Consider the following 17,391-nt stretch of genomic DNA (forward strand, 5'->3'; position numbering starts at 1 on the left):
ACTGTTTCCAGACACCAAATCCAATAGATGAAAATAAAATGGTGTCACTCCAGAAATGACTTACTACGGGATCCTAATCTAATATCCTGAATTTGATCTTAAAGCTAATTATTTTGTCTCCCTCTCCTTTATAATTTATCTCTATAGCAACACAAACTGCATATAATCAAGGATTGAAATCACATCTTATTTATCCTTCTAGCCTCAATTCCTACCACAAGAACCAGTATATGCTAAACCCTAACTATATGCTTGTTGAACTTCCTATAAATGAACACCAGCTGCCTAAAATCCCTTTTTCTCTATCTTTGCTTTCCAGGTTCAATATCCCCCCAATGGGAATCCTCATTTCTCCTACAAGAGAACTCCTTTCTCTCCTACATTGACTTAAATAACTTTTATTCACTGCTATCTCTGATACCGTGTTCATGTTAGCTTTTCATTCCTGTCTTCCTTTTCTAAAATATCCATATATGAATCATTTAGTGGAATCAGTGTGCACCCTGTGATAATGATGTTACGATTTCCGTTATTCAGGCAGCCAAAGCAAGCACGAATTTCAGATGAGCAGTATGTTTTAATAATAGGTGGGGCTTTTTCAAAGTATTTCAAGGCATTTGAAAAATTACTCCTATTTGATCATTTTAATATGTAAATCAATTCAGGAAATAAGAGTTATGCTTAAAAATACCAAAGTAATCAATAAGTTATTTCACTATCATAGCTCTAAATGTTTGACAAATTTCAAATTTCACTCAGTTTTTTTTAAAAAGACATTTCTATAAGATGTTGAGCTCTGAATGGAAAAATATGAAGGAAAGGCCTGCAAGCAATTTCACTTCTGAAAATAGCCTCATAATGGAAAAGTTGACAGACGGTGAAATATGGCCATGAAAACAGTGCAAACAGAAAACAAAGCAAAAAATACAGATTAATGACAAGAACAAAAGAGAAATAAAGAGCAAAATAGAAAGGAAAAATAGCCTGAGAACCTAGCCCTCTTATAAATAGAAATTACAAAAATCAGCCAGATTAGGCAATGCAGGAAAGGACTAACCAGGGAATCAGGCTGGTAATTATATCTGATGGTTACATTCCATCCAAGATAAAACCAGTTGTGAAGAAAGTGGCTTGATATTATGGTTTAAAAATCAATGATTTAGATTTGCTGTTATTATGCAAGAAATGTTTTCCATCAAGGGGATTGAAGGGGGAGTTACCTATTGGGAGACACCATCTGTAAGCAAACATATGTATTTTATACTGTGCATTCAAATTTCTCTAAAGGTTCTCTACTCATACTCAGAATGCTTATCATAGCAGATAAGTCGTAAACTCCTTTGTGATGCATATTATGCCAAAAGCTGCATTTAAACATTTCACAATGACAGGAAAAGACAGATTTTCAATTCTGTCACTTTACAGTTACTTACTGGAAATCCACGAGATCCAGGAACACCAGGTTCTCCCTAAAAATAAAAAGAGCTTCATTGTACTTAGATTTTGTATCATGAATATGTAAATATGTAAATTGCATAAATTTTGAAATCATTAAAACACTCCATCTTGATGTTTTTAATTTAATTCAACTAAAACACGATTTTAGTTGAAGTACATTTCCTCTGTTTCATAACTGATTTTTCAGTTGATTTGCAAACACTATAATAAAATTATACTTCAGCATCTAACTAATACCAGTAATTAATACCAGGTGGCTAACTTACTTTTTGTCCTCTTGGTCCAACAGAACCAGGGGATCCATCAGGTCCTGTTAATCCCTAACAAAGGAAGATGATGTTAGAACTATTATAGCATCCTTAGGCAAACCCCTAGGTGGATAATTGCATTTTATTTATTGTACAGAATGGTTATCTTTGTATGATGTAAATATTTACAAAGAAATACTTTCCTATATTCTTATTCAAAGGTAATGTTTAACATGAAATCTGCCTGTTACTTTCTGTTGATAAATTGTATAATATTCCTAACTTCCTCCTAACAGGGTCCAATAATTTTAGTAATTTTTGTTTTTGCTTTGGAAAAATGCTGACAACAATTGTAGCATTCTAATAGCTACATCTAATGGGACAATAGATCTTGGCTTTGTCAATTACCCATGTTTATGCACCTCCCTTACTTCAGACATATAGTAAAAATACTATATGTCTCTGTCTCTCTAACAGTGTTTTGAGAGTTAATAAAATGTTTCTTCAATAGAAATTAAAAATACTCAATCTCATTATTGCCCTATAGCCATCTAAAGCCCCCTAGCCATCTTCTAGCAATAATGACTGTTTATCGATTAACTTTTAAAATAAAATGTTTGGAGCACCAGGGTGGCTCGGAGGGTTAAGCTTCTGCCTTCAGCTCAGGTCATGGTCTCAGGGTCCTGGGATCAAGCCTGCTTCCTCTCTCTCTCTGCCTGCTGCTCTGTCTACTTGTGATCTCTCTCTGTGTCAAATAAATAAATAAAACCTTTAAAATTAATTAATTAAATGTTTGAGAGCACCCATGTTTCTACCCTATTTGCCTTAGTAAAAATAACCATAATTAAGTATATATTTTCATGTGTGTCAATTAGTATGCAGAATTTGAGCCAATTACTATCAATCACATTTTATAACTATCATATTTAATATTAAATATGTTATTTAAAGCATATCCTCCAAATATTCTCAGTTTCCCTATCAGTACTTTTTTTTACCATCATCCTCAATATAAAATAGATTTTAAAGCATTAATAACACTATATTATACACCTTAATTTCCACATTTGATGAAGAGGTATTTTTATTTTTTAATTTTTTCTCTACTCTTTGACACTTTTAGATATCATTTGTAATGCACTCTTGAAATTACACCTTGCCAAATATAAATATGTGTACTTGTATATATACATATACATATGTGCATGCATACATCATACATCTTATAAAACTATTTATTATCAAGATGTTGAAAAAGACTCAAATGCTATTAATCGAGAAAGGGATTCCTTGCAAATATGAAAGCCCTACTTAAAAATGGATCACCAAAATCCACATTTAAACTGTCAAAGTCTACATATCACTAAAATGTTCCCATGTAATTTATACAGAAAACCAGTTCACTGGCCACCATTTTTACATTTCTCTACGTCAATCCATTTCCCTTATAACTCCAAAGGGTGAATCAAAGGAGATAGAAAAAAAATAAGTTGAAAATGTTAATTACTGGAAATTTACCAAAGAAAAATATTAAACGCAATCTACATACAAGCCCCGGCATCTTAGGTGCTGAGCACCTGTAGTAATGCAATGTTCGTTTTTGATTTTGGTACACAAACCACACATCCAGAGCATTCTCTGCAGGCATGGATGGCCCACAGATTGTACAAACCTGAGAACACATCTGACTCAAGGAACCCCTAACACCCACTTCATGTAGAGACCCTCCAAAATCAACCTTGGTCAATCCCCACACATGCAACCAACGTACAGTCTCCGGTCGGTGACTGGAAAAACCGACGAGACTGGCGAGCAAGAGCTACAATATAGGGTAGAGTTTCAGCTGCATAATAGTAAAGCAGAACCAGGTAAGTGGCTGAACAACATGGAAGCTGCTTCCAGGTCACTTCTCATTTAAAGTACCTTGTATAACACATGACCAATTATGTCTGTCACTAGGAGGTTCTTTGAACTAAATTGGTAATACATTTTGGTGTCAGATGTTATAGTGAACTCTGTTATGAAACAGTTATGTAAAAAACCATAAGCTCCATCAGGACAAGGACTGCATGACCATTATAATCCTGGCACACTGTCCCTGGTGTCTAACATATACTCAGTACAGAAGTACTGAATATTTAATTTAGGTTAGTCTATTAAGCAGAAGGATATTTCGCTTATCTCTCTACATCATCTTTATTCGGGTTTCAAATCCCAACGTTGCCACTTATTAGCTGTGCAACCATGACAAGCTGCTTAACTGCATAGTGCCTCAGTTTCCTCATCTGTAAAATAGACAATATTAATATCTACCTGATATGGTAATTTTGAAAATTAAATGAGATATTACACATAAAATGCTTACAACAGTGCCTGGCAGAGTGGGCCCTGAATAAATATTAGCTATTCTTATTATCATCATTATTATATGGACAGCATTGCTATAGAGGTTGTAAAGAGTTCACCTAAAGTACAAGACATCTTTCCTGCCCTCTGGGAGCTTAAAACCTCATTCACAAGGGCTTCTGCAAACAAAACGAATGAACAAACAAACAAAAATCTAGATATTAACCATAAGTACTGTATTACATGGCCCCCTCCATTTCTTTGATGTCCATTTCTGCTTACACTGACCTATCAAAATGACTTCTTAATAACTACTATTCTAATCATATAAACATCTGCCAGGGATAGTAGTTGTATACATCCTGAGGATGTTCTAACTTCTTTCCTCTAACAAATGGTATGGTTTAACTGTAATGCTTATATTTAATTCTAATTCTTCTTCTGCCTATCTTAGATGGATGCTATAAAGAATGAATAAAATACTGTTTTCAGAGCTCACTGAGCATGTCATAGCAAATAGTGCTGATAAGAATATCTCTATTGATTATTGATAATAACACAGTTGTCCTTTGGGTGCAAAGTTATAACCAAACTCTGACTTCTCTAATTTTACATATATATATATATGTATGAAATATCCCCATTTACATTTACACACACACAAATTCCATTTCACAATAATTCTTATCTGTCAAAAACTTGACAGAGAAAAATATTACCCGTGGCAGAAAGAATTGCTTTCATATGAATGTTTGTGAAGATAAAGTTCTGTATGGGATGATTTTGAAGCTGTGCTCTGAACTTTCATGCTGCTGCTTGGCAGAGAACACCAGACCTCAATAGTAATTTCCTTCCAACATTCCAACTACTCAGCTTGTGAGACTCAAGGCATAATTCTACAAGCATAGCTGCCATGAATCTTTTACATTTTCTGTCAAAAAATCTACTTCACTTAAGATAATTACCCTTTAAATCATGTTCCTTCTATAGTCGTCCAAACATCATCTGATTAACCATTTGTTAACATTACCAAAAAGTATAGCTTTGCAATAAACCAAAGAGCAGAACACACAAAGAGGTTGGAGATTTAAGGTCCCACCATTACAGGCCGGCTTCCCTAATAAGAACAGATCATTGGCGTGCTCCTGCTTACCTAGCCCCTCTATGGTCAGGGAAAAACAAAGCAAACTCTGATGCAGTTACTCATTTTTCACTATTCTCAATGTCTAGTCTCAATTTAAGGTAAAAGATGTGTTTAAAATGTCAAATGAGCCAGAGTACAGTAAGTCAGAATTTTGTAAGCCCCCTGGGGCTCCATGTCAAAATCTGGTGGAACCGTACCAATATTTCCCAATAATTACAAAGTATCAATTATATATTATTTTTATGATTCATTGAATTACCCATATCATTTTTCTTGGCCAGGAATTCAGATACTAAAAATGAGGTATCAATCTTTTCCTCTCTTATTTCCTCTGATTATTCACGTATTTAAGATACTCATTTGTAGCCACATGAGACAAAACTATCTGGAAAGAGAGTGTGTGTAAAAATGAAGAAATCTAGCTTTCTTTTTTTTTTTTTTTTTTTTTTAAGATTTCACTTATTTACTTGACAGACAGAGATCACAAGTAGGCAGAGAGGCAGACAGAGAGAGAGGAGGAAGCAGGCTCTCCGCAGAGCAGAGAGGCTGATGCGGGGCTGGATCCCAGATCATGACCTGAACCAAAGGCAGAGGCTTTAACCCACTGAGCCACCCAGGCGCCCCGAAGAAATCTAGTTTCTTTCGCTATCTTAGCCACTAAATAACTCTGGGTCCCTGAGGAAACTACTTGTCCTCAAAATTATTCAGTGTTCTTATCTGTGGAGAATATTAACCAAACTTGCCTTCCAGGTTATTGTAAGGTTAAAGGAGATAATGTTTGTGACTGCACTTGATGAAAAAAGTTCTACACAAATGTACATTAGTATAGTTAACTTTTTGCTTAGTATAGTTAGCTTTCTGTTGTAGGAAATGCCTAAAAGACTGGCACATACACAGAGGTCTTCCTACGATTCTGCAACTACAGACCACGACAAAAACTCCTTGTACTTCTAAAGATTTTTAAGCAGTTTCATTTGTTTATCCAAAATTTCTATTTAAATGGGGGAATTATTTTATAAAGCAAAACCAGGCATTGTCTTTATAACCTGACAACGAAAGGTAAAGAATTTGTAGTATGTTGAGCATGCTGCAAAAGCACCACACAAAAGCCCCAGCGGCGCCCCAGGGGAGCCCCAGGGGAGCCCCAGCGGAGCCTTCCTCTTCCTCCAGCACCGCCTGTGCCAGGAAGTTGGGCTGAGAGCTCAGGCAGTGAGCAAGGAATGGAGGGTTAGGGGCAGGCCCCGGGTACCCAGGAGGGTTTTCTGAGAGCAGGGAAGGCCGGCGCTGGGTGCTCTCCCCAGCGGGGCGCGAGCTATGTCCACCTTCACAGGACCCTTTGCAGAAACTGCCGCCTCCACGGCACGCGGGGAGTACAAGGCCCAGTTCAGGGCCACAGCCCTGTTTCAACGTGGATTCCCGCAGCCTGCAGGCCTTCAGCGTATGGCCAGGTCTCTCCTGTCCCCGCGCCCACCGCCGCGCCCAACCCCGCGCCCAACTCCGCGCCCGCTCCGCCGCGCCCAACCCCGCGCCCAACTCCGCGCCCGCTCCCCAGTGCGCGCGCCTGCGCCTACTCACGTCTGCACCGGGCGTTCCTGGCCTGCCGGGAGCTCCTGGCTTGCCGGGTTCTCCAGGAGGACCCTGAGCAGGGAGGGGGTGAGGCCAGGAGAGAGAAAGATCCAAAGTTGAGACTCTTGAGACTCACACGGCTGCAAACCACGTCCAAAGGAAAGAAACAAAGAGCGAATGCGCTGATCAACTTACCGGGGGGCCCGGGGGACCCTTTGGACCTCGGTCACCCTGCAGGGTAGCAGAAAAGGCAAGAGTAGTCCGTGAGTGGGAGGCGCTGAGGACCCAGCTGGGAGACTCCCACGCGTGTTCACCACGCACCTCTGGGGCAGGGACGGGGTAAAGCTAAATGGCGGAGATTCTTGACCAGCGGAGACAACTGGATGTGTCTACCTCATCCCTCCGGGAGTGCCCAAGCTTCTAGAGAGGATCCAACCCAACTCTCACCTATGCCCTAGCCTGCCTCTGGACGGCGGGTGTCTGGCCCCATCAAAAAACCCATTCCGATGGAGAAAGGGTAGGAAAAGGCGGGACTAGAGGAACAGAGGACTGCAGATAGAAACTTACGTCGATGCCATCGATGCCTGGAACTCCAGGGGGACCCGGGGGCCCGGGGGGACCCTGCTGGCCCGGGGGACCTCTCTGACAAAAACAGCACACAGGTTAATGGAGCACGTTGGGCAACAAGGAGAAACTGGCGTCATGTCCTAAGGCCCCCACCTCCACCTGGTAAGAACACTTCGCTTTGGAGGACAGAGTCTTGAAATCCGGAAAGAGTATGAAACTCCCAAACCACCCCAGGTTTCTTTGATTCCGCCACATTCTGAATGAGGCTCACTAGTGTGGTTAGAGCAGAATCTAGGCCCTAAAATGGGCGCTGGGGTCACACGGACTCACCCCTAGAGGGACCATTAAACCAAAAGGTGGGTCTTGAAGAAGGGAGGGCCTGACGCCTCTTTTTTTTTTTTTTTTTTTTAAGGGACTTAGTAATGAAAATGGTGGCCATTCATCATCACGGTTTGATCAGTAATGGAAGGTGTTTTGGCTAAAATGGAACAGTTCAGAACGGAGGCGCTCCAACCCAGATCGATTTCAGGATCGTTTTGTAAAACTTTCTACATCCAGTAGAAATCAGGGAGAAATACTGGAGGAAAACTGGGGAGGATTGGGGCAAAAGAGCTTTGAAACCCAGGGAGGGCCTGGCCTCATTTCGATTTACCTGCATTGACACTCTCTTGCATAAGGTCTTTGCGCCTCGTTCTAAAACTACACCAAATTTCAGACTGACCCTAGGGTATTACCGCTTTTATCGCTTGCAAACAGCTAAGCTTTGATGGTGCTAGAGGGAATACTGGCGACTGAAAATAGTGTGACCGTGTGGCTTAGGGAATGTGAGATTTTTTTTTTTTTTCCTCTCTCTCTCTCTCTTCTAATTTAAAAAAAGAAAAAAGTGGGGGGAGCTTTTTTCATCAAGGAAACTTTGTTTTTGTAAACTCCAATGACCAGACAGGTTACAATGGGGTCTTTGTAAGTGAAACCTCAAACCGCCACTGGGCTCACCCGCCCCCGCCTGGTCCTCTCCCGCGCGGGAGGGAGGAGACGCTGGAGCCTTCGAGAAATTGCTGAAATTTTGACTGATGCCAGCCAAGGCCGCCGGGTTCCAATCCCATAGCGGCGGGCACAGCTAGCGGGGGCTGGCGGTTTAATGCTGCCACCGTGGGCTGGTGGAGCTGACAGGCAGCTTCAGCGCCGCTAGTCTGAATTCCCGCCTCCTCCAGAAAGGCCTGCTCTTGAATGCAACCAAGAGCGGCTGGGTGGGGGAGTTAAGCAACCCGGTAAACCGCCCAAATTTAGTGGCCGGTCCCCAGTCACTAGTGGCCTTCACAACCTCAGTCTGCAGTTTGGAGGCCCAGGTGGGGAAGGAGATGCCTTTCCCCAACTCAGGGTCATCTAGGGTCCCCTACTCCAACGGTACTCGCTGCAGGTGCTCAGGGCTGGAGGGAGAACACCGCTGCAGAGCCCAGGGAAGGCTCTGCGCCTTTCCCCACAGCTCCCGCGATGGCTGTTCCTCCACTTTTCCCTAGGTGCATTGGAAAATGCAAGCGCTTCTCGCCCTCCGCTTACCTGGTCGGTGGTCTCGCTGGGCTGGAGAAGAAAAGACAGGGAGAAAGTGAGAAGGCTCTCCCCACCCCCCTCACTCGCGCACAACTTACTTGAGCCATGCACAAGCAGAGCCCAGACAGCAGCAGTCGCAGCCCTAGGGCCCCTCGATCCCGCGCCGTCCAGGCCATGCCCGCCACCCTCTGCTAATCCCCTGGACGGACTCTGCCTCCTGCCTCCCCGCTAGGCTTCCGGACACGTCACACACATAAAGTGGCTCTTCTCCCCCGCAAAAAGTGCCCCCGGGAGTAGTCAGTCTTTGCAAAGGTGCCCAGCCAGGAGGCGTACGTTCCTCCTGTTTATGAATGGCCCTGGAGAGGGTCCTGGGGATTGGAGGAGAGCTAGCGGGCTGGAGGACGGATAGAATGACAACAGTCCCCCTTAACCCTTTCCCCGCCGACACACAGGCAAGGCCTGAAAGCACACCTCTGCCTCTCCACCCAAGTGTAGTCTCTCGCTGTCCACTGTGGGCGGCAAATGGACAGCCAGGGTTCTCGGGGAGATGTTTGGGGGAGGAGCAGTGAGGAGCCTCCCAAGGGGGACCAGACACCCAGAGGTGATTTCTACTTGCCAGGCTGTGGAAGTGGCAAGCATAGGTGGCACCTGTGCTTCCTTCATATCTATCTGGTTCCTACAGTAAAGCCTGAACTCTAAAAGAGTGAGGAGGTGCGGAGTTTATGGAGCTGGTGGGAGGTAGGCTAGGTGGAAGTGTCCTTTGCAGGTGGTCAGCGGACTCACAGTTATTCGGACTGGCAGCTCATGGCAAGTTTCTCTCCTGGGGCGTAGTGGGTCACAATGGATCAGCATCCACTGAAGTTCAAACTGGGGAAAGACAGCAGACAGTCCATTCAGATTCTTTTGGAGGACAGAAGCAGGTCATTTAAGCGAGAGATAAATTTGTAAGTGTGGTCCAGTTGTTAAGTGACCGGAGACCACTTTGAATTGGTTGACTTCGAAGGACCTTTACTCTTGTTCCTTGAATACAGATTAAACAATGGAAGTGGGCTGGAAGCCCTTCCCAGGTTTCTGTGATGATTGAATGTAGAGGTCTAGCTCTGTAGTGTTCCAGCGCAGCCCTTGGCAGGAACAGACCCCTGGCACCGACTTTCCATTTCTGTCCTTCCATATCCTCAAGATGCAGATTCTATTAAAAGGAAGCCCTGTGAGAACAAGGAACTGGCCAAGTCACAAGCCAGTGTGAGGGTCTAGATTGGAACCCAGGCCTACTGAACTTCACAGAGAACATATGCACTAAGAGTTTACATGAGAAAAGATTAGAGACAGAGACAGCCAAAGAGGTGCCACCTAGGAAAAAGGAGAGGAAAGAAAATCCAGTCCTACAAGAAATTTGCATGCTAGAGAAGACATTCTCCATGGAGTATTCACAGCTTAAAATGGAAACAGAAAGGACTAGAAATGGAGGGAATGAGAGGAAAATCTAGAACTCAGGGGAAAAAACAAGAGAATAGAAAACATTTAAATTTGGTGTTATCTCATTCATTGGTTGAAGAAATATAAGGTTTTCAGACACTTGAAATCCAAATGTGCCCTGAATAAGTAAGAACTTGTTCTTACATTTTAACAGGTGTTAAGAGAGAAAGAAGGCAATAGGAGAGAAACATTACAACGCAAGAGTGACCAGGTCTGAAGCTGAAGACTTCAGGTGACAAGGTTAAAAAAATATATATATATATATATACACACAGTACCCAGCACCTCCATTCTGGCCCATATTCTTAAACTGAGGAAATTCCTTGCTAGTCACCTCAAATCAGATCTGTATTTCTTGGTCAGTTGATTCTTGTGGCATTACACAAATGTCTAATTAAGTATCAAGGTCCCAAATCTAAATCATTATGTGTTTTCTTTTATCCACTAGTGATTTACACTTCATCCCACCTGCCAAAAGATCTCTGGATCTGCTGGATCTAGCATTAAGTTAGATACATTTTTTTTCCATTTTTATGGAAACATCCAGAATTGAGGTTACTGAAGGAAAGATCAGATTTGGAGAGGATGAAGGAAGAACTCCTTCCCTTCTACCCATAATGAAGGGAAGTCAAACAAGGGAAGTTTTTCATGTTATAAAGGGGTAAAAACGAGACACTAGGCTGTCAGATTCATGCATTTGTATCTCTTCTTAGATGATTCTAACAGTCCTGGTTGCTCTCAACCCTTCCATGGCTCTTTTCCAGAAAACATGGATATCTGGAAAAATGAGGTAAGTGGGATGAAAAGAAAGTGAACAGCTAAACCAAGATATATTTTAAGATGGACAGTTCTCTATAAATTGTATGAAAATTGTGTATTCGTGGTATGAATTATTTAACAATAGTATACTGACATCCTACAAAAGAACTGCTTTTCAAGCCACACAATTATCTTAGAGCTAAGCACATCACTTTGTCAAATACTTTATCTTTATTAGAGTAGTCTCATTTGCTTGGGAAGGATTTTACTTTAGTTTTGTTCTTAACTGAAGTGGAAATTTTAATAAGAAGATAAAAGAAAGAATGGGACAGCCTTCTCCTTCATGACTACTAAATACCTAGCTGTGCCTCAGACAACACTTTGAAGCTGTCCACACATGAGTAAAGTGGGGCAAAGAGGTGAAATCACAAATCACACAGCTAGTAAAAGACAGAGCTGGTATTCCAAATGGGCCTAATCATAAAAGAAGGGCTTTCTCTAACTCCTCTACTTAGCCTCCCCCAAGAATAATCCATCTCCAGAAAGAGCCATCATTTTCTAAGCCAGTAACCAAGGAATTTGGTGATTGAATATTTGTATTAAAGATGAATAGAAAAGAAGAATGATCTAGAAATTAAATCTTTGTAAGCTTACGTCCAACATCTGCTAGAAAACTTCAAAACAAGACTAAGGAACTTCCCTAAGAAGCTAGACCTCTCCCTGCTTGCATGAGTATTATGCATATACTTCCAAAAGCAAATTTCTAATGCTTCTTCAAAAACTGACAACTAATTCTATAGGCAGACACATATACCTGTGTATATGTATAATAAAGTATCAAATAAGAAAGAGGGCTATAATTCTTGTTCTTCAATGATTAGATAAAAATATTACTGGAATAAGAGAAAGTATCTCCCCCCAACTCTCAAAATAAGAAAGACCATTCAAATATTTTATTCACTAAGTCCTTTGTGAATTGGAAATTCACACTAGGCATGCATTGTATATGTTTTATATTTTGATTCTCAAAAAATTCATAGCCTAATCATCTTGAGAAACTTTAATTGTATGGCTAACCAGGAAACCTATATCCTTTGTTTAGATATTTCATTAAAGTTACTTATTGTAAATGCAAAGTAATTCATTAAGCTGTTTTCAGAAAAATGTAATTCTCTCTGGATAAATGGGTACACCTGCTTAAATATGCAAGATGCAATTGTGGCACAGGATAATGGGGGAGTGAAATGTAATTCATCTGTGAATACAGACTGGGTTGTTCAGAGTGCCACACAGATCAAAGGTTTCTGCACACATCTGTGCATCCACATAAACACCACCTACGCACTAATAATCATCTATACAACAACATTTTTTGGCATGCAATATGAATTCCAATTTGCATGTTAATTATTTTGAAGGAGGATTGGCAGAGTTCCTTACTGAAAGTCACTTTCATTACACATCTAAAATGCTGATTTCCATACGTCTCTCATCTTCATACCTGGAATCACTGTTCTCTTTGAATACCCACTGACAAAATAGATGTGACGAATATTTTAATTCAGTCCTTCAGTTAACATTTTTGAAGTCCTGATATAAGCCATGCGCTAGGGAAATATTCTAGGGAAACCAAAGATAGTCTCCTCCCCCTAATGAGTTTATAGTCTGTAAGACTTGAGAAAAATACAAATAGAGAAATAAGAAAGTTTTTTTTTTAATCAGTTAAACAGAATGCCCTAGCACAATTCATTCTTCTCAACATAAAATACATCACCATTGTCTCAGGAAGAACTGACTTGTGCGAGTGTAAGATGCCTGATGTCATCCAGATTTGGCATTATCCAATTCTTTCCTATAGAACATTAAGGTATAATTCTATCCCCTAAGCCAGAGTAGTGTCCAGCAGACAACACATTGGAACAAGGAATTTTGGCACCAACTCTCTACCCTTCTAATAGCACTAGTGATTTCTACTTATTTTTCTAGTTTGTTGAGAAAAATTAATAAGGTATTTAAGCTTTTCATAAAAATTAAGCAAAACTAATGGCAGACAACTGTCTTTTCCTCCTGAGAGAATTCTAATGGCAACCTGTAGAACTTGGTTCAGTATTAATGAGAATAGCACAAGACTTGATTTTTTTGCATACCGAATTATGTTTAAATTTTACAAGTATAAAAATACCTAAAAACTAGCTCTTCAAAGATAAGGTTTTTTTTAAACAGGAGAAATGTTTCATTAAGTTTTTGTCTACTCAGTGGCAACAAAGATTTAAAGAAATACTTGAACTCTGAGATCTCATTTTTCTTTTCAGTTTATGCCAAAGTGTCGATTTCTACCATCATGAGGGACCTCCTCCAAGTGAGGCTTCCTAGTTGCCAAGCAGGAGGCCCTGAGCTGCCCTGAACTCAGAAATTTCCCCGACTCTCTGTAGACTGGGCCCTGCTGTTCCAGACATAGTGCTAAGAATTGTCATTAACTATGAGCAGGTGGCAGTCTTCTGAACCAGTCCAAGGGCAGAGGCAGAACAGTGGAAGGAAAGAGCAGCCGACTTAGAGTTAGCAGACCTGGCCTGTAGTACTTTGTTCATCTTTTTATCCAGTGTATCTTTACATAACACACTCATGCACTTTGAGCTAGAAACTATGGAAGACACAAAAATGTTTAGTACGTAGGGCATCATCCAGGCCAAAAACTGCTTTTGACGGTGTATAGTACCGAAGTTGATGTACGACGTGGCTAAGGTCATCAGCAAGAGGATCTTCTAACCTGTAGCATGTGAGAGACGCCCTACAGAGCAGCTGTGATGCCCGTAAGCAGAGACAGGGAGGGTAAAGGTAGAGTTCTAAAGAGAAGAGGTAATAGGAACACAGCACAAGAGGAGGAAGTGATGTGTACAGAAGGGATTCGACTCTCTGGGGCAAACAGCAGACATTAGACGTTTCTGTCTTTTGAATTCTAAGCTAAGGAATTTGAGTAGCATTGGATAGCTAGTTAGTGGACCATCATCAAAGATGTTTCTGCACCAGGGATGTGGATGGGGAAAGGTGGCCTAATTTAATAGGGCACTTCCAGGGGATTCATGTGGCAATAAATGCCCGATCCTTCGAGTCAGAAAGAGGCTTCTTTAGTAGAGCATAAAGGAATTTACACCTTAGCCATGGTGAGGCATCCTCAGCTATGTGCCCATTTAAAAAAAAAAATCATCCTCTCATGCCACATCCCCCTTCAGATGCCATCCCAAAACCTTTCCAACTGAATTTCACTCCCAATACTCCCAACAGGTCTTTTCTCAAAACCACTCTCTTGGGTTTCTGAATCCAGTATCAAATCTCAGCCCTCATCTAATTTGAACTGTCCACAACATTTGAGTGAGTTGACCATTCTATCCTCCTTAAAATTCTATTTCCCCTGACTTTTAGGGCACCAAAATCTCCTGATCCTCTCCGATATCACAGGCTACGCTTTCTGGTCTCTTTGGCCAAATCTCCCTCATCTCAGCAACCTTTAAATGTTGGTTGGTTCACAGTTCAGTTCTAGAATTTATCAACTGCATTCATCTCTCAGTGATGCATCTCACTGCATGGCTTTGAATACCACATATGTGCTGACAACTCCTAGAGTTCTGTTCCCAGCTGGGCCTGCCTGTTGAACACAGAAGAACATAACTAACTGCTTCCTCAGCATCTTCTCTTAGGTGCCTTAAGGGTGATCAAAATCCTGGCCGAACGTGCACCCAAATGTTTACAGCAGCAATGTCCACAATAGCCAAACTATGGAAAGAACCTAGATGTCCATCAACAGATGAATGGATAAAGAAGATGTGGTATATACACACAATGGAATACTATGCAGCCATCAAAAGAAATGAAATTTTGCCATTTGCAACGACGTGGATGGAACTAGAATGTATTATGCTTAGTGAAAAAAGTCAATCGGAGAAAGACAACTATCATATGATCTCCCTGATATGAGGAAATGGAGATGCAATGCGGGGGGCGCGGTAAGAAAAGAATAAATGAAACAAGCTGGGATCGGGAGGGAGACAAACCATAAGAGACACTTAATGTCACAAAACAAACTGAGGGGGGCCAGGGGGAGCGGGGTAGGGAGAGGGTGGTGGGGTTATGGACATTGGGGAGGGTATGTGCTATTGTGAGTGCTGTGAAGTGTGTAAATCTGGCAATTCACAGACCTGTACCCCTGGGGCTAATAATACAGTGTAAGTTTATAAAAAAATTTAAAAATTTTTTTAAAAGAGTGAACTTTCACAACATTTTACTAAAAATAACTTAGTTCTTAGCAACTTAATTCTAGCAACTTACTTCTCTTTTACTAAGTGAAGTCCTCCAAGTAAGCATCATTTTTATAGAGAGAAAGCTGAATTCTAGGTTTGCATTACTGTAATATTTGATTCTAAAGGAACCATAAGCTTATTTTTAGAACCTTATGAATAAGCCCATCAAAATGGAGACAGATTTGGCAAAATTTTAACACGGATTCATGTTTCTTTTTATATTATCTTGTCTGGAACTTCCTTCAAGCTGCAAAGCCTTATTACTGTGATAATAAAAGATTGTTCGAATAAAAAAAAAAAATCCTGGCCGAACTTGGATATTCCAAACCAACGCTTGATAGTCTCAGTGACACCTGCTCTTCCCATCATCTTTCCCATCTTGGTAAATGGTAACTAAATAATTCTGATTAATCCGTCTAAAAATATTGGTGCCACTCTTGATTTTGTCTTCTCTTACACTTCAGATCTGTTTACTTTATCCTCAAAATGGGTCAGGATCTGACCACCTGGTACCATCTCCATTACTACTGCCCCCTTCCAAACCAAAACCAGCCCCTGCCTGAGTTATTGCAGTAGTCTCTAAAGGTCTCCCTTTATTGTGCCCCTAAGTGTTCTGTCCTTCTCTCCTCCTACATTATATTGCCAAAACAGGAGCCAAGGAGATATTTTCCAAAAAACGAGAACATATTACTTGTCTGACCAAACCCATCAAAGAGTTCCCCATCTCGGGGCGCCTGGGTGGCTCAGTAGGTTGAGCCACTGCCTTCGGCTCAGGTCATGATCTCAGGGTCCTGGGATCGCGTCCCGCATCGGGCTCTCTGCTCAGCAGGGAGCCTGCTTCCTCCTCTCTCTCTGCCTGCCTCTCTGCCTACTTGTGACCTCTCTCTGTCAAATAAATAAAATCTTAAAAAAAAAAAAAAAAAGAGTTCCCCATCTCACACAGCATGAAAGCCAAAGTGCTAACACAATTTCCCCACCCTCACGTCATCTCGGTACCTCTCCAGGCTCATTGGCTGCTTCCCTCAGTCTCACTCCAGGTCTCCATGCCCTCCTCAAACATAGCAGACAGTACCAACATCAGTCCCTTTGCACTCCATATTCTCTCTTTCTAGAACCCTCCTCCCTCAGAGAACAACATACTAATACCCACAGCCCCTTCAGGTTTCTGTTAAAATGTTCTTTTCTCAGTGAAGCCTTCTCTCCAGGCATCCAGTTTCCTGCTTCATTTTTCTCCACAGTATTCATGAACACCAGGCATACTATATACATTTACTAATCTATCCATTTGCATCCACCTCCTCTCCCCAGAATGAACATAAACTCCACTGGAGCTTTAATTTCTGCCTATAACGTAACATGTTTAATAAATAGTTATCAAATGTTAATTAATGAATATATAAAAATGCAATGAAATATAGTGAACTACGAATTGATAGTATTTATCAATTGATAGTATTGACTTTTGACCTTCTCCTCTCTGGGTTTCAATTTCTTCACATGTAAACTTAGAGGTTTAGAGTAGATAACAATCAAAGTTTCCTCTAGCCTTAAGAGTCCATGATTCCATTGATACCACACTGTAACCAAAGAAACCAAACACACAGAGATTAACACAAAGAGGAGGAAAAATAATGTTGAATTAATCTCCTGACTTACAACCATCCAGTCTATATAACAAAGATTTCTTTATGATTTTAGCCCATATACACTTTAATAGAAATAGAAAAACTAATATCACTGACTTTTTTTTATTGCAACAGTATGAGCATAGCTGAGGCCAATAAAAAATTTTAGTGTTTTCAATTTTCCACTAAAAGTAAGTTTGACCCTCATTTTGTTTATATTCTAGTTATCCATAATCCCTTCCTTTGATTATAGCCCCTCCTACGTTAGTAGATTTTTTTTTCCTGTGTGCTTGTCATTTCATTGCCACCTAGTGGAAAATCCAGCTGATATTGTTAATATGGTTTACAATGCAGCCGAC

The 17,391-nt window shown here is 41.0% G+C and overlaps 1 protein-coding gene across 1 annotated transcript in view; it reads right to left on the bottom strand.

The window, feature by feature from the left end:
• COL9A1 (collagen type IX alpha 1 chain) overlaps positions 1 to 17,391 on the bottom strand; it is a 93,851-nt gene that overhangs the window by 54,978 nt on the left and 21,482 nt on the right. The window contains exons 6-12 of the mRNA XM_044253899.1: positions 9,661 to 9,744; positions 8,887 to 8,907; positions 7,330 to 7,404; positions 6,958 to 6,993; positions 6,772 to 6,834; positions 1,725 to 1,778; positions 1,434 to 1,469 (exon numbers count right to left, since the gene is read on the bottom strand). Coding sequence (XP_044109834.1) covers positions 1,434 to 1,469; positions 1,725 to 1,778; positions 6,772 to 6,834; positions 6,958 to 6,993; positions 7,330 to 7,404; positions 8,887 to 8,907; positions 9,661 to 9,744 — 369 coding nt within the window. The remainder of the gene's footprint in view (positions 1 to 1,433; positions 1,470 to 1,724; positions 1,779 to 6,771; positions 6,835 to 6,957; positions 6,994 to 7,329; positions 7,405 to 8,886; positions 8,908 to 9,660; positions 9,745 to 17,391) is intronic.

The sequence above is a fragment of the Neovison vison genome, chromosome 1 (genome assembly GCF_020171115.1).
Source record: "Neovison vison isolate M4711 chromosome 1, ASM_NN_V1, whole genome shotgun sequence".
Classification (NCBI taxonomy): Eukaryota; Metazoa; Chordata; class Mammalia; order Carnivora; family Mustelidae; genus Neogale; species Neogale vison.